This window comes from Papilio machaon, chromosome 12 (assembly GCF_912999745.1).
Source record: "Papilio machaon chromosome 12, ilPapMach1.1, whole genome shotgun sequence".
NCBI lineage: Eukaryota > Metazoa > Arthropoda > Insecta > Lepidoptera > Papilionidae > Papilio > Papilio machaon.
Genome location: NC_059997.1, coordinates 2,246,534 through 2,274,452, shown reverse-complemented (window position 1 = coordinate 2,274,452; position 27,919 = coordinate 2,246,534). Strand labels below are relative to the sequence as shown.

General features: G+C 35.6%; 1 protein-coding gene across 5 annotated transcripts; it reads left to right on the top strand.

The window, feature by feature from the left end:
- Positions 1 to 53: 53 nt before the first annotated feature.
- Positions 54 to 27,866, top strand: LOC106707278 (protein ELYS). 5 transcript variants are annotated; one of them, XM_045680394.1, is made up of 43 exons: positions 55 to 243; positions 313 to 442; positions 1,123 to 1,418; positions 1,523 to 1,914; positions 2,227 to 2,379; positions 2,587 to 2,722; positions 2,995 to 3,111; positions 3,618 to 3,785; positions 4,169 to 4,365; positions 5,074 to 5,199; positions 5,715 to 5,806; positions 5,995 to 6,098; positions 6,544 to 6,706; positions 7,270 to 7,395; positions 7,837 to 7,998; positions 8,152 to 8,263; positions 8,504 to 8,834; positions 8,951 to 9,095; positions 10,563 to 10,617; positions 10,810 to 12,133; positions 12,411 to 12,490; positions 12,598 to 12,722; positions 12,843 to 13,056; positions 14,532 to 14,656; positions 14,945 to 15,062; positions 15,525 to 15,616; positions 16,326 to 16,580; positions 16,699 to 16,770; positions 17,052 to 17,177; positions 18,073 to 18,201; positions 18,715 to 18,849; positions 18,936 to 19,001; positions 19,463 to 19,528; positions 19,746 to 19,817; positions 19,899 to 20,922; positions 21,075 to 21,501; positions 21,716 to 22,742; positions 23,345 to 23,514; positions 24,329 to 24,394; positions 25,572 to 25,652; positions 26,088 to 26,188; positions 26,731 to 26,843; positions 27,759 to 27,866. In XM_045680394.1, exons 1-43 carry the CDS (start codon positions 147 to 149, stop codon positions 27,802 to 27,804), a joined length of 9,156 nt encoding a protein of 3,051 aa, XP_045536350.1. In that variant the 5' UTR covers positions 55 to 146; the 3' UTR covers positions 27,805 to 27,866. The 5 variants fall into 5 exon arrangements, with proteins under 5 accessions (XP_045536348.1, XP_045536347.1, XP_045536349.1 ...); XM_045680392.1 differs by having other exon boundaries at positions 54 to 243; positions 10,563 to 12,133; positions 21,722 to 22,742; XM_045680391.1 differs by having other exon boundaries at positions 54 to 243; positions 10,563 to 12,133.
- Positions 27,867 to 27,919: the final 53 nt, after the last annotated feature.

Sequence of the window (27,919 nt, the reverse complement as noted above, 5' to 3'; positions counted from 1 at the left end):
TAAATCTTTACAATCAAATAGTAAATATAAAGTCAAGGAAGATAAAGATCATTGTTTATGTGTCCTTTTATTAGAAGATGTTCCATAACCTTTAATAGTGTTTTTATTGGTTATCATTGTTTGTTCGTTATAAAATAAATTTAAAAATGCAAAAGTTACAAGACAGTGTTTTCTCAATTATTAAGACGATCAATCTTTCGCCTGCTGTGTTTAGTTTTTTGCAGCCAACGGAAGATTCTACGGGTGAGTAACTACTAGCAATAGTAAATATTGACGTGATTTAATGATATTTAATTTGAAATTTCTTTATAGATATCACCCCTCTTGGTGGAATTTTGAAAGATACGAAACTTGGATGGCTTGCACTTGGGCCTAAGTTTTGTGTAGTTGACCTAAAAAGCGGATTAAAAGTGGCCGCGCGAACTTTCGGCACTGGAGTGAGGTAAGTTGTCACTTGCGTCATCGATGCACCTACGCTACGAATTCAGTCAACACAACATAAATACAATTTATCAATTATATATTAATGGCATTTATCTATTTTAAAATTAAAATTCAAAATTTAAACAATACAAAAAGATGTTAAGTATAATTCAATGTGACTTTATATCAATATTCCAAATGGATATGAAGAGATATATCTAAAATGCATGTTTTGTAAGCATGAGAACAATTTTCTATGGACAAGAAACTTTAGATTCTGATTAACAATTAAATGTTCTTCATATTACTCTCAGTTCTTACTATTCAACTTTGAAACATAGAGCTCCAATTGGATATTTATCTGATATCATCAGCTCACTATATGTCCCAACCGAGGGGCTCGGAACCTATCCTAAGTTAGGGGTGACTAGGCCAAAGTCAACCAAAGGCTCAATGCGGGTTGGTTGACTTCACACATATCATTAAACTTCTTCTCAGATATGTACAGGTTGCATCACAATGTTTTCCTTCAACGTAAGAACATTGGATAAATGTACATATGTTAATTGAAGATTGAAAAATACATTGGTACATGGCGGTATTCAAACCCAGGACCTGCAGATTGCAAGTCAAGTGCCCTCCCTGACCCACTGATGCTCTTACCTGATAAATGTGTAAAATTGTTTATGTATTTTCCAGTAACAGCCGTATCACAGTGTCAAATGTAGTAGAGCTGCCAACACCTTTAACAGAGAACTCTCATCAACTAGTCATCAGTTTGGACTATGATAACATCACTGGCATGATATGCATTCTACATGTTAATGGTTCACAATTACTTCATTGCATACACACTGATGTTGTGCTCACAAAACTTGCTGTTTGTGATGGAACGCCGGATGGACCGTTTGCGGCATTTGATAATATTGTTGCAGCAGGGACCAAGAGGGGAGAGATCTTGATATTTGACCTCAATAGAGCTTCTTTGATTAAAGGTATGGTGAGACCAACCTTTAAGGATACATACATTTAGAATAATCCTTGTTACTGTAAACATTTCCTTAACTCTCCTAAAATATTATAAATATTTCTTTTTCAGCATTAAAAGACATTTCTCAAGGTTATGAGCACTTGGTACTAAATGAAGAGAATGCAGCCAACATTAAGTTTTTACCATTAAAAGAATTACACAAAATTGATGAACAAAGAGAATTGGCATTAGAGAATGAAGATCACTTGGGATTCATATTAAATGAAGACTCATCATTTGACGGACAATATATCTTCCGAAATCCTGATGGTACAGTACGAATGAAAGCCAAGAGAGATCATATTAGAGTGACCAGTTTGCAATATATACCGGAAATAGGAAGTTTAGCAGTTGGCTTTAACTTTGGAGCTTTTCAAATATGGAATCTTTTAACTTTGGACCTGGAATTCACATCGCAAGTTAATGTTGAGTGTTTGCCTGTCACTCATTTTGGATTTCAGGTAGGTTACTACCATATTCATAATATCCATGATATCCATAATATATCCATAATCATTACTACTATGATGATCTTATTGCTTGATAAATGTTTAAGATTAAGGTGACATTTGATTTGTTCATTTATTTTATATCTATGTTTCTATGTATATCAAAGTGTCTTCGTACAAAAATTATCGCAGGTTTTTTATAAGACAGAGATTATGACAGTTTTTGTAGGTTTGTTTTGGTAGTGAAAAGCCAGGAATAGGATAGTCAGTCATTTTTATTGCTTTTTTTTTAATAAAATGTAATTTTTTTCTTATTATTTTCAGGAGCCTTGTGATGATCCTAAAGCATTTTGTTACCTCTGGGTTGTTTTCTCAGTGATAGATAGATTTGAAGAAGAAGAATTTCCACTGGCTGTGATGTATTCATTGTCATATCAAGGCAAAAGGATATTGACAGAGTCGAAATGCTTGTATCAAGTAAGTTGGCATATTTTCTTCATTTATAAAAAGAGAAATAAGATAAAATTTATTCAAGTAAGCAAGTTAAATATGAATGTTTGAATATTAACAATTTTAAAACACAAAATAAATTATCATTATTTTCATCATGTTTTCATCACAAAAGTTAAAAAATCTACGAAAAATGAAAATAGAAATTTTTGTTTGTATGTCATTTTTTTATAGGATTTCTCATCAGCGACAATAAGATTCCAAATAGAACTGAATGGGTCTGAGGAATCCAACTCTCTGATAGGTGGAAGGTGTATATCATGCCACACTTACACCATCAGCTCACCTCTGGGTGAAGAAGGTGAAGATAGTAAGTTATTTTCAGTCTATCTTGATATGTAACAATTATTGAGGTACATATATTTAAAATTAGTAAAATAAATATTAAAAATTTAATTCAAGACTTTTCTTATGAATGAAAAGTAAACGACTTAAATTAATGTGAAAATTTTATTAATAAAAAATTTTAATCACTGTGTAAAAATTTACATTTTTTATTTGACTTAACTAAAGTCTATTGCAACATTTTTATTTATATTCTGTTTAAAATAAAAATTGAATATAATATTTATGTAATTTCAGGTATGCTCAACATTTGCCAGTTGGTGTGGGAGTGCTGGGGTGAGGAGGGAGCGGAGACAACTCAGTACGGCATGATGCTGTTTGACTTAGATCAGTGGTACAAAGATCAAATGCCTGGTCAGTTTTACATGATTCATGTTATAGACCTAACTTTATCTCGCATAACGTCATATTTAGATATCCATTTAATACATTTATACATATATATTACTAGCTATCGTCCGTGACTCTGTCCGAGCTGTATTAAAAATAAATTTTATTAGTAGCCTATGTATTCTTCCAAACTATGTTCTATATCTACAGCAACGTTCATTGAGATTAATTTAGCTGTTTTGAAGATACCTTCTAACAAACATCCATTCATCCATCCATGAATCTAAACTTTCGCATTTATAATATAAGTAAGATTGTAATGTCAGACTTCTACAATTCTTTAATGATTTTTGTTAACGTCTATGACCTATTTTATTTGAAACATATTAATTTAATCCATAGATTTTCAATATGCATCTAATTTGTCTACACATTTCTTTGAATTTCCTTTCATATATATGCAGGATTTTTTACAATTTTATCTTACAATTTCATCTAAATGTTAACTTATATAATTAACACATTAACAGCTACCTACCAATTGGAGAGTAATGCCTTCATGAGCGTGTTACGTCCAGCTGCGGTGGGTGAAGGTTGCGGCCCTGCGTTAGACGCCCGTCTAGTTGTCACCTCCGTTGCACCATACTCACATGCTACGAGACTTGAAGAACATTTCTACCCAAATTCATTGCAGTATAGTAAGTTTTATTTTTTTTATACTATGATAATGATATTGTTGATTACAATAATCGTATGCTCAATTTTGTTTTTAATTTTATAAATAACTAGCTGTCGCCCGCGACTCCGTCCGCGCGCAGTTAAAAAATGGGGGGGGGTATGAAAAATAGATGTTGGCCGATTCTCAGACCTACTGAATATGCTCATAAAATTTCATGATAATCGGTCAAGCCATTTCGGAGGAGTACGGGAACGAACATTGTGACACGAGAATTTTATATATTAGATATATATTAGATGTACTATCAAAAATCTTACTTTAAATGTTAAAATATAAAAGCATATATTTTGAAATGGCTTTTTTTAACACCAATAATGTTAATACTTTCTCAAATTATTACAGACTGTATTTGCCTGAATACATCAGAAGCTACAATACTCGGGACAGTAGGTGTACAGCGTCAGATCATAAACTCAATAGACGAGGCGGGTCCTACTGTATTACTGTCTCCGGGTAGACTGTACCATGCGTGTGTTACAGCTGGTCTGACACCGCTATATGTACCATATAGCCATGGCTACGGTAGGAATGTTACTCAGGTCAGTATCACTCATAGTTACTAAATCACTAAATATAGATTTAAAATGAGAATTCTTCACTAATATTTGTCCTGCTACGACTTTCAATGTGACTAAATTTTTCCTTATATAGTCAATAGGAAAAAAGGGATGGATTACTAAAGTCCAATCGCGGAGGACGAAGAATTTCGTACATTGAACTGTCATTACCTGTCTCTATCACTCCCGCGTAAATACAGTGAGTCTCGCTCACACAGATACAATGGCCGCCGTCCTCAGGGATTGTAAACCTTTTACTGGAGACTATAAGATTTGTTCTTGTCGATTCTTTTGTAATAAATGTGACAGGCGAGACGTCTTCGGAAAGCAGTTACTCCCTTACAGAAGAATCGGATTCTGATTTTTTATTTTTTTTTATTCTTTTCCTGCTCAATTAGTAGATACTTGCCTAGATTTTTATTACTTGTAATGTAAAATCTAAATAAATAATTTATATAATAATAATAACCATATTTCATAAGTTGGTAAATTTTCTTTCTCTTTCAAATAATTCATGTAAACCGCACTAAATACAAAAATGTTTGTGACCACTGTCAGTAGGTAAAGAGGTCATTGTACGAAATTCTTCGTGCTCCGCGACTGGACTTTAAAAAAAATGTTTTTTTTTTAGTAATCCATTATGAATTGTATTTAACTTGTAATTGAAAGGTAATATATTTGTTGGTATAGGAAGAGCAACGCAGGTTTCTCCTGTCAGTGGCACTAGAGGCTCGTCTCACTCGTTTCTTGAAGCGCTGTGCACATGACTGGGCCACTGGCACACACACTGGATTGGGATGTACCCTTAGTTTTCTGGTATGTATTGTAATTTTTGTATCATGGTTAAAGCTGTTACTAATATTATAAAGAGGACAGATTTGATTGTTTTTTTGTATCGAATAGTCTCTGAAAGTACTGAATGGATTTGAAAACTTCTTTCACTGTTTGGAAGCTATACTATATCCTGGTGACATAGGCTATATTTATTACTAGATTTTTTTAATTCCGCGCGAAAAAAAAGGAAGGAAAATGTGTAAAAGAAATAGTTTTTGATATTCGTGGAAATACAATATATGAAAAAGATAAATTAATAAAAGTATAATATAGATGCCTTGTTTACGTTGATTTAATATACTAGCTGTCGCCACGACTCTCTCCGCGCAGAATAAAAAAAGCTTTATTAATAGCCTATGTGTTCTTCCAGACTATGCTCTACAACTATGCCAATTTCATCAAGATCCGTTGAGCCGTTCCAGAGATACCTTCAAACAAACATCCATCTATCCATCCATCCATCCAAACATTCGCATTTATAATATTAATTTTTTTAGGTGGAGTGGTGTTGGAAAAGAGCTTTAGAACTAAAAGAAAATGCGAAAGAGTTGGTAGCTCCGTTATTTACTTCGACAATATTGCCTGATAGGTAAGTCTAGGGGCGCAGCAGTGCCCACATTGAGGCGAACACAGACGAAGTCTATTCTCCAAACAACTTTAGATTTTTTTTTATTATCTCAGATGTAAAACTTGATCATCTTTGTTTCACTTACTTTATTATTTAACTTTGTATACTCAAGGAAAATATAAATTAATTACTTTTTGCTATTTTTTTAGGAATATAATGAGATGTCTAGAACATTGCGTACAACAGCTGACGCAGTTGACAGGACTTTTAGACGCCATTTTGACTAAATGCTGTAACTTGGTTGTACCTGATGGTATGTTTATAATATTTTCCCTATTTATTTATGTTATGTTATGTTTTTAAATGTGTGATCAAATTATGAAATAAGATAACTTTACCATAAACAAGAGTTATTTATGGTTAATCAAGCAGTTCTAAATGACTACTGCACTACACTAAAGTGTCAATTTATCCTTCTAAATGTACCCCAAAGGTCTCTAATAGACAGTTTTACGACTCTGTGTAGCATTTCATCATCATTAGCTTACTATACGTCCCCATTAGGGGACTCAGAGTGTACCCTAAGTCAGAGTTAACGCTGGTCCAGTGCGTGTTGACTTCACACATATCTATTAAATTTCATTTCAGATTTGTGCAGGTTGCATCACGATGTTTTCACATTGATAGATGATGGGATTCGAACCCAGGCCTTGTTCTTAGTTATCATTTAATTACCTTTAAATGTATATTTTTTTTAGCTCTTAGTGAAATGGAGGAGAAATACAAAGGCATAGGCATAGTGTCTCTATATTTCCAAGTGGTGCAGTGGTTCTTACGCGTTGGTCTGTTGCCGGAGCGACATGACGGATACGAAGCTTTACCTTATCCCGCACACCAGTTGTATAATATATACAAGAAGAGGTAATTTATAATGATACAATTTACTTTTAGTATACAAGTAATTTATATTCAATTATATTTCATACCGAATGTAAAAAAAATGAAATCTCTATATCTATATATATAAAAGAAAGTCGTGCTAGTTACACTATTTGTAACTCAAGAACGGCTGAATCGATTTGACTGAAAATTGGTGGGCAGGTAGCTTAGAACCAGGAAAAGGACATAGGATAATTTTTACCCCGTTATCTATTTTTTATTCCGCGCGGACGGAGTCGCGGGTAAAAGCTAGTTTAAAATAAATCAAGTATCCTGCAATACAAGTACTGCAGATCAAAAGTACGATTTCTATGTAATTTCATCAATACAGTGTGATACAAAGTTGCTTAATCCTGTTATTCATCTGCAAAACTAATATATACAGTTTAACCCTAAAGGAGATTTATTATCTGGTCCAGACGGACTACCTAAATAAGCTAGAAACTGTGGTAACTGATAAAAATGGTCGCAGTATCTTGGACTCTTCAATAATCCAGGTTCAGGAATATAATTTTTTTACCTCAACTGACTGGTGTTAATTTCAGACGTCTAAAGTTACATCGGTTACAAGAGAATGCGCCGCAGGAGGCTGAAGCTGGACACAGATCTTGTTCATTACTCTACATTGATCAGCTCATTGAAAATGAATTTGGTGGCCACAGGACCCACGAGTAAGTTTTTATTACTATGATCTAGGAAAACAAAAAAAAAACTAAGTAATTTGTGAACAGACTTAACAACACAACTTAGCCTGCAACACAGAGGGATAGGCAGAAATTATAGATTTCTATTTAGCATGGTTCTAGTACCTGGTCACACAGACCGTAGCAGAGTTCAGAACAGATTTTTATTCCAAATAAAATTGAGCTTTATACCATTATAACAAGGTTTAATATTACTTTTCACATCCTTTTAAGGCTTAGAAAAGACATGCAAAATTTGTTCACCGCCTCAGTCTGTCTGAATTGACCCTAAAAGTGTTCTTAATAATGCCTGAAAAACTGAATTTGACAGTTGTCTTTGAGTAAAAATAGTTAATTTACTCTAGTTACCACTAAATTTTCTGTTTTTTTTTTGTTTATAATAAATTTGAAATGTGTTATTGTGGTCAGGATGTGGATGAAGGGTGGCAGTGAGTGCGAAGGTGTGTACCCACCACCCTCCCTGTACTCTCTGCTGCGTCTCTACTTGCTGCCCGATGTTGCTGAGGAGCACAAACATTCCCTTGTCTTATATCTTTTATTGGATTATTGCACCGTTTACGATGAGATAAGGTAAATTGAACTTTATAGATATAGATTTAAAGTTGATTCTTGTATTAAACTGGCTCTTTACTTAATTGTTCATTAGAAATAACTTTTTTTTCTAGTAAGCAAATATTCTGAGTATAAAAACATGCCTTGTTTGTTAATCTTTTTTTTTTTTAGATATGAAGCAGTGATCAGAAGATTGATGCAATTTCCTACTATGTTTGGTTTGAGTAATACAGCTATTAAAGCGACGCAGGCATTTTGGCATCTAGACCATAGAGATTTTGACGTAAGCCCATTTTTAAATTTATTCACAACTTATAAAAAAATCAGTATAGTTTTAATTTATTTATTAGTAATAATATTTTACCTAATTTCATACTGCCATTATATTTCTACAACAAAATTAATGTTTATTTATTTTATTCCGAAAGTTATTTAAGATATTCTTCTAATATTTTTTTATTATAAAAATAAAATAAATATAAGACGCTGTTACAATATATATTTTTTTAAAATAATTTTTCAGTTCGCATTAGATCAACTTCAATGCCTGACTGGCAACACTCTATCAGACTGGCAACATCGAGTCGTTCTATCCTCTTTGCTAGCTCAGAAAAAAACACAAGCAGCACTACAATACTTACATGTTCGGAAACCAGCTCCAATACAGAGTCCTATAAGAAAAGATGGCATCTCCAAAGTCAATGACCATGATAAATTAGATGATTGGCAATCTTGTTGTAATTTATATCTAGCTAGAGGTCTGGTATTTGAAGCCATTGATGTGATAAGAATGTGCGTAAGAAATGCGGCAACCTCGGAAGAAAAAGTTCGTGTATTGAATTTCTTTTATAAAGGTTGGTAACAATTGGTGAGCCAAATGTAAATAACTTGGTGACCAAAATAAACCAATATGGAGATATTTTTTAGTATATTGGATATAGTAAATTAAAAAATCTTTTTACTATTACAGGGTGTCGCAACACAGGCCAGCTCTCCAAAGTACTTCAAGTGACGTTATTGCCCGGAGAAGAGGAAGTCTTTATAAAGTATCTCAAAGACTGCAACGACACCCAAACCTCTGACATACTTATTATGTACTATTTGCAACAAGCAAGGTATGTTTGTCAGTCAGTCCTGTTTTTTCATATGCTCCTCCGGCACAGGTGGGCACAGTTAATCGAAAAGTTAACTTCGTTAATCGTTAATTCGTTAATTAAAAAATTAACTTCGTTAATCGTTAAAGCGTTAAATTCTCGAAAATTTAACGCAAGTTAAAGTTAATCGTTAACAGTTAACCATACCAAAATTATACATACTAATTTCACACTTTTTGAAGCGACACTTGTTTAAAGTAGTAATTTCACTATACATTCTGTTATAAAAATGTAATGTATTATAGTATAACACATTAATTCGGTCTTTTCACACTTGATTATTTTGATTGCAATTGAACCTATTATCAGTTAGTGGTATTTGTATCTCGAGTATTAGACAAAAGTATGAATGCAGTATAGTATCGGAAAAGGTAAGGTAAAGAAAAAGCACGAGTAAAAAAGTGTTAATACAGTTGCTCAAAAAGTGGTGTCACGTAGAGCGTTCGGGATGTGGGCTATTACATACTCGTGCTTTTTCTTTACCTTTTCAGAATTGGTGCGTTCTCTTTCCCAACTGTCAAAATAATGTCTATTAAAAAGAAAAAAACAACCACGAAGTTTTTACAAAAAAAATCATAGAAGATTTTATGATTCTTGCGAATATATCTTAAAAGAAGCTACTAATTTGTTTCAATATGAGATTTAATGATTTGATTCTAAGAGTTAGGTTAGGTTTAATTTCATTTCATCTCATTAAATTTCATTTCAATAAAAAAATTCTACTGAAGACTTGGCTGTATGGCCATAGTTCCCTTTGCCTACGGCGCCATTTAAAAAAAATTGTTAGTAGAGATTAATGTGTTTTTATTATTCTATTAAATTGCTTAATTTTTTCGCAACTGTATTAAAAATAGTTGTTCAGTACACGTGTGGAAAGCCTGTCTTTGCAACTTGTTGTCAGATAGACATTTGTCGGAACTGATAGGCATTGATAGGCTTTCCGCACTCGTAATGAAATATACTATTTCGAACCTCCTTTTGTTTTTGTCCTGTTGTTCACGTCTTTCCCGGACGCTCTGATGCATCACACTTCACATATATCAATTATCAACTCGTTTGTTCATCATTCGAGTCGCCGACAAACGCCCAACATAGTTGAACTTACGAGCGTGGCGTGGCACGTAATTTAAATAAAATGATAGCACGTCTCCAAGTTTATAATTTAACGATTAACGGACTAAATTAACGGAAGTTGAATTTAACGGAAGTTAACAAAAACGTTAACACTTTTTGAAGTTAACTTAAAAGTTAATCCGTTAAGCAAAATGTTAACTTCGTTAATTAACGATTAATGGATCAACGAGTTAATGCCCAGCTTTGTCCTCCGGTATAACTGGTCGGGGACCTTGTTTGCCTCGAGAATGTAGTTCGAATGTTTCTTGTATTTAATTTCCGGAATAGTTAATAATCAAAATGAAACCACACCAGGTACTTGGAAGCAGAAGAATACAACAACAAATTAAAAGACCAGCGCAGTCGCAAGGAGCTGTCCACATCGGCGGAGTCGCTCGCGGAGCTAGTGGAGCGGTGCAACACGCGCGACACGCTGCTGAGCGCCGCGTGCGCCGCGCTGCCCGCCATCGCCTGCCGCGTCGCCACCACTGCCACCACTGCCACCACTGCCACACGGCATCTGGAGCCACACGGTATGATAGTTGTTACAACAACAAGCAAGGAGCTGTCCACATCGGCGGAGTCGCTCGCGGAGCTAGTGGAGCGGTGCAACACGCGCGACACGCTGCTGAGCGCCGCGTGCGCCGCGCTGCCCGCCATCGCCTGCCGCGTCGCCACCACTGCCACCACTGCCACCACTGCCACACGGCATCTGGAGCCACACGGTATGATAGTTGTTACAACAACAAGCAAGGAGCTGTCCACATCGGCGGAGTCGCTCGCGGAGCTAGTGGAGCGGTGCAACACGCGCGACACGCTGCTGAGCGCCGCGTGCGCCGCGCTGCCCGCCATCGCCTGCCGCGTCGCCACCACTGCCACCACTGCCACCACTGCCACACGGCATCTGGAGCCACACGGTATGATAGTTGTTACAACAACAAGCAAGGAGCTGTCCACATCGGCGGAGTCGCTCGCGGAGCTAGTGGAGCGGTGCAACACGCGCGACACGCTGCTGAGCGCCGCGTGCGCCGCGCTGCCCGCCATCGCCTGCCGCGTCGCCACCACTGCCACCACTGCCACCACTGCCACACGGCATCTGGAGCCACACGGTATGATAGTTGTTACAACAACAAGCAAGGAGCTGTCCACATCGGCGGAGTCGCTCGCGGAGCTAGTGGAGCGGTGCAACACGCGCGACACGCTGCTGAGCGCCGCGTGCGCCGCGCTGCCCGCCATCGCCTGCCGCGTCGCCACCACTGCCACCACTGCCACCACTGCCACCACTGCCACACGGCATCTGGAGCCACACGGTATGATAGTTGTTACAACAACAAGCAAGGAGCTGTCCACATCGGCGGAGTCGCTCGCGGAGCTAGTGGAGCGGTGCAACACGCGCGACACGCTGCTGAGCGCCGCGTGCGCCGCGCTGCCCGCCATCGCCTGCCGCGTCGCCACCACTGCCACCACTGCCACCACTGCCACACGGCATCTGGAGCCACACGGTATGATAGTTGTTACAACAACAAGCAAGGAGCTGTCCACATCGGCGGAGTCGCTCGCGGAGCTAGTGGAGCGGTGCAACACGCGCGACACGCTGCTGAGCGCCGCGTGCGCCGCGCTGCCCGCCATCGCCTGCCGCGTCGCCACCACTGCCACCACTGCCACCACTGCCACACGGCATCTGGAGCCACACGGTATGATAGTTGTTACAACAACAAGCAAGGAGCTGTCCACATCGGCGGAGTCGCTCGCGGAGCTAGTGGAGCGGTGCAACACGCGCGACACGCTGCTGAGCGCCGCGTGCGCCGCGCTGCCCGCCATCGCCTGCCGCGTCGCCACCACTGCCACCACTGCCACCACTGCCACACGGCATCTGGAGCCACACGGTATGATAGTTGTTACAACAACAAGCAAGGAGCTGTCCACATCGGCGGTGCAACAATGCATATGCATGAAAATAGTATGGATTTTTATTTGTTTAATTCGCTATAATAACGTATGAAAAAGATGAAAAATGACGGCCCACTCTCGACGCTAGCGCCATCTACTTAGAGCTTTCAGTCTTTTTCCCCATTAAGAAATTATCAACGAAATCACTCTATATAGCATATATGTATATAATGGTCACACTTTCAGTTATTAAAATGTAATATTTTTTTCCAGTTACTCCAAAGCCAATGTCGGTCTATGTGCAAGTGACATCTCCGAAGAACACTTTCACATACAAATCAACATTTATTCAGGTGACATTTCATTTGTACATTTTTAAATTCAAAATGCATAATTTGATTTGATTTTTATTAAGTAAAAACTGTTATATCAATCACAGTGTATTTTTTTTTTCATTTAGGATACAATTGAAAATGCAAGCGAAACTTGGACCAGCAGGCCTAAAAGTAGGAAAGGTCTCAAACGTGTCTTGGAGATTGAAGAAACGCCATTTATTTGCACACCCAAATTAAATCGGACTAAGAGGTAACCATTAGTTATTCTTTGATTTTCATTAATTAAAAATAAAAATTATGTCTAAATTTTTACTAACGTATTTTAACAAACTAAAGTCACAATATCAAAAAAAACTCATGTTATTTGCAGTTTATTCCTGAGCGGTCAAAGTTTGGGTGACGTGACACCGGCTAAGCGTACCAAGTTGGAGGCGACCAGTCCGAAGACCCCTAAGCCCGGTACATACAAGGCCAGCGCGGAGCTCAGCGAGCAAATGGCCACGTTACTAGACATGCCTGAAGCACAGAGCCCGTATAGATATCACGAGAGGAGTGAAGCCGGGACTCCACATAGTATACTTAAGGTTAAACAAACGTTTTTCAATTCCTACAATTAGCTTGCTCATCCTTACTTCCTTACTAATTATAAATGCGAAAATAACTCTGTCTGTCTGTCTCGCTTTCACGCCAAAACTACTCAACCGAATTAAATGAAATTTGATACGCATATAGAGCCTGAGGAAGGACATGGGCTACTTTTTAACACGAAAAAGGGGTTGAAAGTGGGGGTGAAAGTTTGTATAGAAGTATCGCCTACTATCGTTTACTGAACCGATTTAAATTTAATTTGGTACACATATAGTCTAGAGCCTCTAAATATATTAAAAAGAATACCTAGAGCCGAAACTTACTTCTTACTAATATTATAAACTAGCTGTCGCCCGCGACTCCGTCCGCTCGATATAAAAAAACTTAATTAGTAGCCTTTGTGTTCGTCTAGACTATGTTCTATATCCATGCCAAATTTCATCCAGATCTGTTGATCCGTTCTGGAGACACCTTCAAACAAACATCCTTCAATCCCTCGAACCAAACATTCGCGTTTATAATATAAGTAAGATATGGATGGGTGGATGGATGGATGGACGGTCGGAAGGACGGACGGACGGAATGAGGGATGGAAGTAAGGACGGACGGAAGTACAGACGGACGGATGGATGGAAGGATTGCGGTTCGGTCCTGTCCGGTTCTGTTCTCTGTACTTTGTTCTGTTCTTTATTCTGTTCTCTGTTCTGTTCTTTATTCCATTCTTTGTTCTGTTCTCTGTTCTTTGTTCTATTCTCTGTTATGTTCTTTGTGTTTTTCTTTCTTCTGTTCTCTGTTCTGTTTTGTTCTCTGTTCTGTTCTTCTTTGTTCGGCTCTCTGTTCTGTTCTTCTTTGTTCTGTTCTTTATTCTGTTCTCTTTTCTGTTTTTTATTCTGTTCTTTATTCTGTTCTCTGTTCTGTTCTTTATTCTGTTCTCTGTTCTGTTCTTTATTCTGTTCTTTGTTCTGTTCTTTATTGTGTTCTTTGTTCTGTTCTTTATTCTGTTCTCTGTTCCGTTCTTTATTCTTTTCTTTGTTCCTTTCTTTATTCTGTTCTCTATTCTGTTCTTTGTTCTGTTCTTTATTCTGTTCTCTGTTCTGTTCTTTATTTTATTCTTTGTTCTGTTCTTTATTCTGTTCTCTGTTCTCTGTTCTGTTCTTTGTTCTGTTCTCTGTTCTGTTCTTTATTCTATTCTTTGTTATGTTCTTTATTCTGTTCTTTGTTGTGTTTTTTATTCTGTTCTTTGTTCTGTTCTTCATTTTTTTTTATTTATATTCCCCTCCCCTTTCTAACAAGAAAATAATGGGATAAGGGGAGGGATAAAGCTGGGATTAGAGATGTATGTATGATGTATAGAAAAAAAGAATATCCTCTTTACATCAGATGTCTGGGCGTTCGCTTCACTATTTAACCGATCCTTTTTTTTTGTCAACTTCTATCGTATATATATAAACTTGTTTTTTTTTTCATTCAGACTCAAAGGCTAGAAGGTCTGGAGAGAGAAGTACCCGCCTCGCCCGTGGATTCCCGCTACCTATGTGACAGTGGCGACGAACTGCTAGAGACTGCCAGCAATAAGACCAACTACAGCGACTCCAAGTTAGTAAAATTTTTCATATTAACAGAGAACATCGTTTTATGAATACTAGATAAAATGCTTCACGACTTTTAAATACCAAAACGCCCTTTTAAAAGGCCCAAAGTTAATATTTTTTGGAAATACCGCCCCCTGGCCTATTGGCCCCGCCCCTTTCCACTTTTTATCCCGCCCATATATAAAATTGTGTTTAATGCTTCTGCGATATTCAGTGCTGAATTTTGATAGTACTGTACATAAATATAAACTTTAATGTGAATAAGTATTATTATATACGATATTACTTCCAGACACTTAAGGTTCCATATGCCATCAGCATCAGAGTCAGGTTCAAGTCCCTCCCCACCAGTGCCTGTGCCTGTACGTCCGCAGACAGACAAACAATCTGAAAATGGAGATGATACTGAGGTATGTATATATAGAGGAAGCTATTTATTTTAATCTAGCTGTCACTTGCGACTTCGTCTGCGCGGAATTAAAAAAACTTAATATGTAGCCTATATGTTCTTCCTGACTATGTTTTATATCAATACCAAATTTCATTAAGATCCATTAAGCCTTTCTGGAGATACCTTCAAACAAACATCATTATCCATACATTTATCCATCCATCCATATTTTTTAAATTTTTGGTCATAAGAACCTTCTCCTGACAATAACAAACTCAACAAAAAAAAAGTGAAATCGGTCCAGTCGTTCACGTGATGGCGTGACCAAGGGATATAAGGATTCATTTTTATATATAGATATGATTTGAATTGTTAAACTATATTTAAATAAAAAAAATAATTGTTTATCACTACTTCTTACATTACTTAATGATTATTGATTTAATTTATCAAGTATGTTATATTATTTTTTTTTATTTAGAGCGAAATATCGATGGAATCGCCACCAAAGAAATTAGCAACCGAAGGTAAACCTCAAGCACGGAAGTCATACAAAGATAATGTACGAGCCAGGTAATGTATTACGATTATTACATTTCTAAATGATGTATGTACCAAAGTTATTAAATACTAGCTGTTGCCTGCGACTTCGTCTGCGCGGAATTAAATAAGAACGGACGTAAAATGTTCTACATCTGTGCCAAATTTCATCAAGATCAGTTGGACCGTTCTGAAGATACCTTCAAACAAACATCCATCCATCTATACTTTCGCATTCATAATATTAATAAGAAGTATTTAGTAAGAGTTTCCACTGTCTGAACACTTGTATAAAATTATATTGTCATATCTTCTCATTATCTTTGATAAAAACAAACACAACTATGTTTCAAGACTAGTGTCTCGTCAGTGGAATTGTATTTTAAGTTATAACTAGTACCTTCATCTATAAAATTAATATAATTGGACTTACTGTATGTAATATCAAAAAGCATATTTCATGATATCAATTTTTAAAATTTTTGCCTGTCTGTCTGTCTACTAATCCCAGTTTGTTCCGTGTAAACAACGAAACGACTGGACCTATTTTGGTGGGACTTTTACTGGAATGTGGCTGACGTATGCGAGAGTGACTATGGCTATTTTTTTAATGTCATCATAACGAAGTTGCAACACCTAATTTTTAATATAATCTGTCGGCCAAAAGGACTAGTATACCAGAAAATATTTATAAATATATTTATCTGTTTTAATAGTACATTCATTAATTTTTTTTTTCTAGACGGTCTTTATCAATATCAGTAAATAGCAGTTTATCAGATGATCCGAACGCATCTATAGAGAGCATAGCTGATATACCTATCACATTAATCAATCCGCGATACTCGAACAAGGGTAGACAGAAGTCACAGTCACCCAAACAAGATAAATGTATGGAGGTGGATGACTTTGTATGTGAACTGAGACCAATGAATGAAACTCCCAGAGGTAGAAGAAGTAGAGAGATCAGTGGTCAAAGTACACCATTGATTCATAGGTAAAGTTACTTTTTTTTTTTTTAATTTCTATATTTTCTCGTGTAATAGGCTACAAAATTAATGTATTTTACAAAAGATTTGTATTAATAATAATATAAATACTAAATATATTTGCAGGAGCAGATCGGTTACACCAGAGAGACTAGATTCACCCGTGTTGAAAACTTTACAAACAAACAGATCTACAAGGTATGTTATTATATAATTAACAATATAATTGTGTGATATTTAAGTGGCAAACGAGCGAACATCCACTTGCTTTCGCCGAAAAAGCGAAGCGACCCCCTACCTATAAACATTTTCAATTAGAGATGCGTTGCTTACCTTTAATCGACAGAGGAGGCCCTAAAAGAGAATATTTCCCCTTTATATGCGTCCCTTTCTCCGTCAAACCCACTTTCCCCTATCCTTTCCTGTCCCAGAAAAGGGTGGAAAGGCTAAAAAAATATTAAAATGTATGTATTCCACAGAAGTCGTTCCCGCACTCCGGAAATGAGTCCCGGATCGCTGGAGCCGATCCCGGAACAACCCCGACAGGAAAGAGACAGCGACCCCCACCCTGCTAAAACTACTCTCAGTATACCTAGACGACTCAGGTGATATTTTATTAGCCGACTTCAAAAAGAAGGAGGTTATCAATTCGACTGAATTTTTTTTTTATGTGTGTTACCGCGAAACTCCGCCCCTGGTGCTCCGATTTTGATAAAAATTATTTTAATCGAAAGGAAGTGCTTGCAGATGGGTCCTATTTTTTTTGTTTTTTTTTAATATTTTATTTAAATGAACACTCTAAGCCCTTCGTATACAACATAACACAGTTACTTACTACGCGTTGGTAAAATATACATTTATTTGTATGAATTTGCATTGTCAATACACTAGTTGTTCACTCTTTGTACGAGTTTTGTTTATTTAACTCTCATTACCTTTTAGCCGACTTCAAAAAGAAGGAAGTTTTCAATTAGACTGTATTTTTTTAATGTGTTATCGCAAAGCTCCTCCCCTGGTGCTCCGATTTTGATAAAAATTATTTTAATCTAAAAGTAGTGCTTGCAGATGGGTGCCATTTTTTTGTTATTTTTTAAAATAACTAGAAGACTAGTAGATTTTGAGTTTAGCTTCAAAATGCGTTGCGAAAATTAGGGACATTTTTGCTTTTAGCGCTTACGTAGGCTAAACTATAGGACCTATATAAAAATGATGTATGAAAGAATTGTAGCTCTTTAAATGTGCTAAATAAAAGTCCGCGATATATCTGTCTTTTATAGTTTTCTTACAATAACCATTTTTATATTAAGTATACAAAAAAAAAAACTAAACCTAATTTAGTTAGGTAATGAAGTAAGGACTGCCTTACGGAAGAAGTTTTACAATGATGAAATTTCAAAGAAAATAAGTTCAATAGTTTTTGAGTTTATCCGAAATAAACAATATTAGTTTTTTAAATAGTCTAAATTATATATATTTTAAAAATTAATTATAATATTACAGAAGTAGATCTCGTACACCGGAACTTTTGGAAAGTAGGGTAGTTGAATCACCAAAGCTGACAGCCATCTCCGAGTCACCTGCAAAGTCCTACGAGTCTCCAGCGTCTTCGCCTACAAAACGTACTTCTAGGTAATATTACACTAACTAACTATCTAATATATAAAATTCTCGTGTCGCGGTGTTTGTGGTTAAACTCCTCCGAAACGGCTTGACCGATTCTCATGAGATTTTGTGAGCATATTCAGTAGGTCTGAGAATCGGCCAACATCTATTTTTCATTTTTTTTAACTGCACGCGGACGGAGTCGCGGGCGCCAGCTAGTATATATAAGAGAGAGTCACGACGGATGATTTTCATAAGCTAGAAACTCTGGTTAGACAGAAATTGTAAGACCCTTCGACTCTCGCTTATTCAGATTCGATTGTATCTTACTTATTACTTATATTATTTTAATATTATAAATTCAAAAGTTTAAATATATGGATGGATGGATGTATTTTAGAAGATATCTCTAGAAACAGCCAAAGTGATTTCTCTGAAATTTTATATCGATGTAGAATTTAGTCTGGAAAAACTCATAGGCTAAATAATTAAGTTTTTTTACCTAGTTAGAAAACTCTGATTCTAGATTTATTTTTATAGAAGTAGATCACACACCCCCGAGCCAAATAAGCGTAGTGTTGTGGAGGCGCTCAAACTGGAGCCCATCACCGAAACATCGGGAAAATCTCCCTACAATGATTCACCCACTTCATCACCTACACGACGTGGTCTGAGGTAAGAAAAAAAAAATATTTACGTTTTTTTTTTCAAATTTTGACGACGTTTTTTGTAATTTTTTTCCATTTATCTTTAATGTTCAGAAGTCGCTCTCGTACGCCTGATATAGAGAGAATACCAGAACAAATAAGCAGTCCTAGAAGTTTAAGGCAAGTATTATTTATGTATATGTAAATGTTTCTCAATATTGGTACACGTCAGCAACAACATCAGTTGCAGGAATTGTCCTCGCTCAGTGAAATACCACGACCTTACAGAAGACAGGCGAAAAGTGGAAGCAATTCCAAGTATAATCTGATGAGTGTGGTTACGGAGGACTAATTTTAGTCCTCTTTCCCTTCCCAACCCTTTTCTTATAAGGAAAAGATGGGAAGGGGATGTGGATTTGATGAAGGAGATGCTTAGGAAGGTTAAATATTCTCTTTTTTGTGCGTCTCCTCCTTCGTCGATTGAGTGTAGGCAACACATCTGTAATTGCGAATGTCTATGGGCAGCGGTCGCTTCGCCATTTTGGCGAATTCATGTGGCCGCTTGCTCGTTTGCAACCTTGTAATATTAAAAAAATTGTAACATGTCAATTTTATTCAAATTTAATATTGTTAATGTTTAGAAGTCGCTCTCGTACACCAGAAGTGGAAAAACTTCCAGAACAAACAGACAGCCCGCGAAGTTTAAGGTAAGTCTAGAAAAACTATATAATAACTAGTTGGATGTGTTGTTTACCTTGTGTTTTCATTGCCTAAACGCTCCTACATAAACATGTTATCAAACATGTTATCTCACTTTTTTTTAAAGGTTCCTTTTCTGAAAAAAGTGGTTCTCAGGTTACGATAAATGTTTGCTAATGTTACTATAATTGATTGTTTTGATATGTTTTAAATTTTAATGTTTAGAAGCCGGTCTCGTACTCCTGATGTAGAGAAATTACCTGAACAACCAATTTTGTCAAGTCCTCGCAGTTTAAGGTAATTTAAAATGGAAAAAAACAATTATATTTGTAAGATAAAGATCACAACTCATCCTTTGTTATTATTTTCCTACTTTAGAAGCCGTTCGAAGACACCAGAAAAATTATTATCACCTAAAAAAGATATTGCAAGTAAAGGAAGAAAACCACTTTCGCGACTTGTTCTTGAAGCAAATGCTTTCGCTAAAACAAAGCAAATGGGCGAATCATCCGACGTCCAAACTAAAGAATCAACTACTGAACAATCTGAATCTATTATCGAATGTACACCTTTAAAAGCTAGCAACACTAAAAGCTTAATAGACGTTACATTTTCACCCATAGTAAACAAATCAATATTACAAAGTTCCACAGAAAGCTTTTCAATAACTGAAAAAGTAATACAAATCAATGAATCCAGTTCGAGTACTGATTTGAAACCTTTACCGGCTTTCACCACTCTACATGAGGTTTACTTCGAAAAGTCAGTCTTGCAAACTGACGAAAGCAGTATTATACAATCATCTTTACAAGAAGATTCACAAAAGTCAACTGAAGCTAGTGTTCCCGATGTTGAAATGAACGCATTACCTCAATTCACGCCTATCAATGAAAGTGATTTTAACAAATCTGTATTAAAAAGTGGTGACAGCAGTGTCGCTGGTAATGAAAACAAACCAACTGATGTACCAAAAGCTATTGCATTTACAACGTTTAATGAAGCTGAATTTGATAATTCAGTACTCAAAAGTCATCTTTCAAGCGTTGAAATATCTCATGAAAGCAATGCAAATGAGGAAGGAAAATCGTACAGAGATATATCGAGTCTAATGACGAGTGATAGTGATATTGAAATGGTAGACGATCAGAAATGGAAATACAAAATCGATAATGAGAACAAAGATAGCGTTATTCAAAAAGAGAAAGAGAAAATAGTTGAAATTGAGAGAGAAATTAATGAGATTGAAGAAGACATAGCAGAAGGAGATAACAGTAGCGATGAAGAAAATGCAGAAGACAGTAGTGGTGAAGATAATGTTGAAAACGAAGACAGCAGTGATGAAGAAATCATTGAAGGCGAAAACAAAGAAGAATCTTCAGAAAGCGAGGAAGCTGACGATGAGGTAACTATGTAGCATTATACAAATAAATAATCTTGTTAAATGTTTGTCTTGTTTTTTGTTAATAATGCAGTAATTTTAACACGGCTGTTTATTAAAATGCTAATGAATGGAACAGCTTTTGTTCCGTAATATTAAAACATTTTATATTTTAGGTATCAGTCTCTGATAGCAGCGATGAAGTTATTTGTCTCGATGATGATTCCGACTCCAATCTCACTGACGTTAATCAACAGGCTGACAAACAGACCTCAGAAGTCATTCCACAAACAAATCAAACTGAAACACAAACTGAAAAAATAGATGTAGTTGAAAATAAAACTAACACAGATGTAGTCAGCGTTGAAACTGAAAAAGCTACTGATGAACCAAAAATTGAAGTTTGTGAAGAAAAACCACAAGAGATTCATACTGAAAGAATTATTGAAGTTAAAATTGATCAAGACATTGTAATGAAAGACCCAGAAAATGTGCAAGAACAATCAATAGATGTTTTGAATCAAGCTAACTTTTCGTTATTAACTGATGATAACTCTGATGTTAACCTCACTTATTCAGATGATAGTAATCATAAAGAAATTGGTAAGTATGTTAAAAAACCTCTAAACTTTATATTTTAATTCTTAGTTGAGTAAGAAATTGCATATACAATAATTTGAGAAACAACTTGTTTCTCAAATTTAAAACCCTGGAAAAGAACGATTCGATAGGGTTTTTATTATAGATTTTATGCATAATTTATAGATCAGTCTAATATTATCCTTTTATAATGTTTTATTAATTGTATTTTCACCAGTTCCAGCTCAACCTATAGTGGAAGTTGAAGTAATGGTTGAAAAAATAGCGCCTACAGAAACAGAAAAGAATGAAATTGTAACTTCTAACATTCAGGACATGGATGTTGTTGATTTTTGTCAACCAATTGCAACTGAACCAGCTCTTATAGAAGAGGTTATTACACAAGAAAGTAATGAAGAAAGCGAAATAAAAGCAGAATCTGCAGCTATTAAAGAGCCAAAAGATATTTTTGCTGAAAATACTCTTGAAAACACTCCTGCTATATTGGAAACTGAAAGTGTACACAAAGATACAGTAGAAAATATGGAAGTTATTACTACACCAGAAAATATAACTGAAAATGTTAAGACTGATATAACAGAAATTTCTGAAATAAAAGTCAGTGATGCAAAGGAAATTCTGCAAAGTTCAGAAGCGCCCTCTAAAATGGAGACGGTTTCCTCGGAGGACAACACAGAAGATAAAACAAATATGGGAGATCAAATTTCTACAAAAGATTCTTCCGTTGCTATGGAAACAGATAAGAGTGAAGAAGAAATTAAAAAGACAAAAGCACCTGCAACAAGAAAACGTACTCAATCAACATCATCAAATAAATCCAATCAAGAAATTGAACAAGAAATACCTGAAAATGTAACTTTAGAAGCAACAACTCCATCGAAAAGAGTTTCTAAATCACCAATGCCTAAATCTAGAGTTATGCCTAAACGACGTTCATCCAAAGATATTGCAGATGATATAGACGAAAGTGTTACTGATGAAACTCTAACACCAAGAAGAAGATCAACTCGTTCTAGAAGTAAGAATTTAGATGATAATTCTAGCGTTGCGTCAGAATCTTCAGTGAAATCAAGTAGCAGCAAGATAGAAGAACCTACTGATAAAAAGCCTGTAGCGAGAAAAGGACGGAAATCAATTTTGAACACAAAGACAGAATTGAGCGTTATACCAGAAGTGGAAGATAATAGTCAGAAAATAGAAGAGAGTAACCAAGATATTCTTAGTGAAATATTAACAACTGAAAGGTATGTCTTTTTTGTAGTAAAAACTTAATAAGTGACCTATGTGTTCTTCATGACTATTTTCTACATCTATGTCAAATTTCATTGAGATCTGTTGAGCCTTTCTGGAGATATCTTTTAACAAACATCCATCTATCCATCCATACATACATTCGCATTTATAATATTAGTAAGAAGTAAGATTTATATGGAATACTTTTCTATAGCTTTGCAAATGTATTTTAATTTCACGAAAAATAATTTCTCTACGTCATGAAATGCATCAAAAAGTAATTGACATAACTAATAACGTTACCATGACAACGGATTTTTATGACAATCCTATTTTTGGGATTAAGATAATCTGACAAAACAACAGGATAAAAAAATCTAGTATCCAAATGGAAGCGAAATCCTTACAATGCGATTGATTGATTGTATCAAAATGTAGCAATTTCCTAAACAAATAACGTTACCATGACAACCTATTTTTTATGGCAACCCTATGGTTGAGATTAATGAAATCTAACAATATAAGTTTGGCTAAATACACTTTCGTATGAAAGCCAAGAAGAAGAAAAAAAACAATACAAGTTAAAAGAAAAAAACTTTTTCCTTGTATCCAGACTAACGCGTAATCAAAAAGCGATGTTAGAATCGAAACTGCGTCCGAGCACACCGCGTAGTCGCCGCGCGAGCGCCGCGTCTAAATCTGAAGCTTCAATAGACGAGGACAACACTCCAGACATACACACCATAGATCGTGTACAACTATTAGACAAAGAAACATTTGATGGTATGTATATATATATATAATTATATAGGTACTTTATTGCTCGCGTAAAAAAAAAAACATCAGGTGGGAAGATTTTTTTTTCTTTACCAAATTCCTCTTTATAAATGCTATCCCCTTAAGTCATTGTAGAATCCATTGCCAAATTTTAAATGTCTATGTTTTGTTAGCATGGTTAAAAAAAATCGTAATTTAAAAAAAAATGTTTACCTTTTGCTATGCGAATATATAACCATTTGATGTTATTTGTTGTAAATATAATATTAAAATGTAAAAAGCATGTTAATATATTTTAAAAATAACTAAAACATATATATAACATAAATTTCAACACAAAATACGTCTTATGTATAGTGTTGTAAATAATTTTTCCATTTCTTATTCTTAAAAAAATTGCACGACTATGAAAAGCACAACATTAAAAAAAAACCTGTAGAAATAATCGATGTTTTTATTTTGCAGCTTTATGTAAAATAGGCTATAACAGCTTTTAGTTCTACTTTGATTTTATTTGCAAATCAATTTGATTCGGAATTTTGATGAGCTAATTTTTTTCATACATAATCATACAAAAAAATTGATCCAATTACTTTAGTTGGCACTGAAAGCATGTAAAATTGTTTAACTGTAAAAAAATTAAGAAAAAAAATTACGTTTTGTAGCTTAAAGTGTATCGTATTACGAATAACTCGCAATTTTTTTTTTTAGCACAGATTATCATTGAGCTTCATTTCCGCTTCTTTAGTTGTCTATGCTCATCTGAATTCCACAAAGTTCCTATACTCATTTCCTAACTGTTCCGACTAACACATACTAGGGCGAGCTGACGACGAGGAATTCCCGCGAGCGAGTCCCACACTATCGGATACGATTAAACCTCGACGTAAGTACACGCTTTGTATAGCTTAAAACATTCTAGAAGGTGTCGGAAGAAATACGTTTGTGTTTTTTGTTGTGCTGATCTTTCTTTATGCTTTATATGTAACAATACAGCCCGTAGACTACGGCCCTATTCATCGAATAAATATGTCAAAATGTATGTGTTTTGTAGACCTTGTGTTCTTTGATGGTATTTCAAACAGTTTTGTGCTTGGCATATATTTTGTTAGAGATAGATAATTAGGTAGAGATTTTCTTCAAATGTTTCGTCAACGCACTTGCCAGTTAGAACTGGCTAATAAAATCTATATATATATAAAAGAAAGTCGTGTTAGTTACACTATTTATAATTCAAGATCGGTCGAACTGATTTAGTTGAATATTGATGGGGAGGTAGCTTAGAACTAGGAGACGAACATAGGAACTTTTTATGTTGTGTGCTTTTTTTTATTCTGCGCGGACGGAGTCGCGAGTAAAAGCTAGTTACTTATAAATTATGTTTCGAGACAAAAGCATTATGCAGAAACACGGGTATCTGACCCCGATAAGTCAAACTGAATTATGACGACTCACTAGCGGCCTCACTAACATAAAAAATATCACAAGTTCCTTTTTCGTACTTTAGCTGTCATATTTGTTTAGGCTATTTTCTATGTCCACATACCGTGAATTAATATGTGAGGAATTCACTGAGGAATAAAAACCAGTCATATTAATCTTTGTGAGGTGGTATTTAGACAACATAGGTTTTTTTGTATATGCTTTATGGTGAATGGGTGGATTTTTCAATTTTTAATACCATTTCCTATGTTGATGTATAACTTGTATATTTTGGTAATTATTTTCATGTCGTCGCTGCGTCTTGATTGATAATTTCTAGTAATGAAAATGATGAAATTCGTTCACTCTCTTGTTTAGATGATATAAATATTTTTATAGACGCAGTAACGAAGTGAATTTCTTTCAAGGCTTTTACATTAAAAACAATAAAGGATGAAAAAATATATAGATTTCTGTTATTCAAAAATATTTTTTTAGCATCAATACTAACTTAAGCTTACTAACGATGAATATTTTTTAAAATTGCATAGTTTTGTGATTTGTTATTTTCTATAATAGATATTAGAGATAGAATACTTTAATAATAAAGTTAATTTTCAAATATAAATGAAATGTTTTAGCGCGCACGGCACGGTCCGCTTCGGAAACGGAAACTCAAGCCAAAGCTAAGAAAATCACTCGCAGAACATCCGTTGACGTCAGTAAGTATTTTATTATAATCTAATCCATACAAATTAAGAAGAACTAGGTATAGAATACGATTGCCGTGATTCTTGTATATTTACATAAAGGTATCCCTTTTCATTATCGTTGTCAAAACTATTTTTTAATCATAGAGACGACAATGCTATTTCGTGTGTTGTCAGCTTTTTGCATGCGTTTAATAATTAATTTTAACATTAAAAAGGTTTTTCTTTTTAAGAGAAAAAGGTACGATTTAACAAACCGTTTTCATACATCAGTGCACAAAAATGAGTTTGAAATTTAACGTTTGTATGTATCAATTTGTCGCTAATAAAAAAATTGCTCTTTTTATGTATCACGACAGTTGAATTGTACAGTTATTATAATTGTTACTTACAGTTTAGATTATATTAAATACAATAAGGTTTTCAAATTACGTATTTGTATTGTAGCACTGGACGCAAGCCCGGTGCGAGGACGTCGCGCCTCATTCAACCGCGCGTGTGAAGCGTTACACACGCCCAAAGGTCGGCGGCCCTCCGTCGATACTAAGGTATGTACTTTACAAAATGTTCTCCGACACGAAAACTTTACAATGTATCTTAAACAAGTCTTAAATTTGTAATTATGTAATTACTAAAAAGTGCATAAGTACCCGATGACCAAATGAAAAACTTTAATTTAATTTTTACTAAATTATTCAATCTTTCATGAAACATTATCAGTAACTAAAATAGGAAACGGTTAAAACACTCACGTACATATGTCCGGTGTCGGCACCGACTACCGACTACCTGTCGGGACGGGCCGCGTCCGCGAAATAATACCAGTCCCACTCACCCTGATGAAGGGCCCCCGATGGGCTCGAAACTAGTCGGTGCCGACACCGGACATATGTACGTGAGTATTTTTACCGGTTCCTATTTTAGTTAATTTCTACTCCTTCTCTGCGTTACGACATAAAAAATCTAATTATTATTGGTGATGTGTTTTCGGACGAAATTAAAAACTCCTTAATGAGAAAAATGTTTAATCTAAACAGGTACTGGGCATTTAAATGCAATATTATTGTTATGTAATGTATTGTACGTTCAGAAATCAGAGACGGAGGGCATATCACCGGAGCATGCGGAGACTACGCCCCGGAGACGTGCGCGGCGCTCCTCACAACACTCTGAAGCCACGCCTACATCAGAACTCGGCAAAAGGTAAAACATGAATCGACTACTTTTAGGTTCTTCCTACACACAAGGCTATGTAAATCTTCGATACCTGACGATTTTAATCGTACGACAATGTCATAGTAATACGTACATAGGCACGCGTTGCCGACATTTTTTCTTTGGTTGCTGCAACTTTCAAGATGACGAAACAAATCTATACAGTTTTTGACTCTTTTTGAATTTAGCCATGTAGTCCATATGCCTTTTTTTAACCAAATAGATAATTTGCAGCTATGATCCAATGTTGTATGTATGGAGCGCGCAACGCGATACTCGGGACTTGAGTATACGATATTAGTTTCGAATATTTAAATTTCTTTGTGTAAGAAGGACCTTACTCGGTTAAGGTTCTACAGTATGGCTACTCATCAGTTCACTATACATACCCACTGAAGGGCTCGGAGCCTACCCCTAGTTAGGAGTGACTAGGACATAGTCAACGCTGGTCCAGTACGGGTTGACTTCACACATATCTTTGAATTTCTTCTCAGATATGTGCAGCATCACGATGTTTTCCTTCATCGTAAGAACGTCGGCTAAATGTACATATGTAAATCGAAAAACACATTGATACATGGCGGGATTCGAACCGAGGACCTGCAGATTAAGTCAAGTGCTTAACACCTGAGCCATCGACGCTCATATGTGAGCAAAAATCTGTATAATTAAGTCGTAAATTGTACGTAATATACAATTGGTTCCTTTAACACTGTGTTATCTATGTATGAAGTAGATATTGAAAGACCTTTAACGTAATGAGTTTTCACTGAAGAAACACCGATGGAAAAACATCTTCCTGTCTATTTTTTTAATAAAAGAATAAAAGAGACGTCACTTGTTTTTATACAAGTGTATCAGCAGTGGAAACTTAACGTTATACGAGTCCAATATTTGTTTCAGATCTAGAAGAACAGCTGCTGATAAATCTAAGGAGTCAGCGGATTAACCAACTTTTGTTAGTCGATAATTTTTTTAAGGACCCAGTGAATGATCGATACAGCATTTATCAGTTAACTCTATTGGATACTAATATTTAGTTTAATTCCGTTAATTTGTTCTTG

Coding starts and splice junctions, on each gene's coding strand:
- LOC106707278 (XM_045680391.1), top strand. CDS start 147: ATGCAAAAGTTACAAGACAGTGTTTTCTCAATTATTAAGACGATCAAT. Junction 6,099..6,543: donor TAACTTGGTTGTACCTGATG/GTATGTTTATAA, acceptor TATTTTTTTTAG/CTCTTAGTGAAATGGAGGAG. Junction 19,529..19,745: donor GACAGCCCGCGAAGTTTAAG/GTAAGTCTAGAA, acceptor TTTAATGTTTAG/AAGCCGGTCTCGTACTCCTG.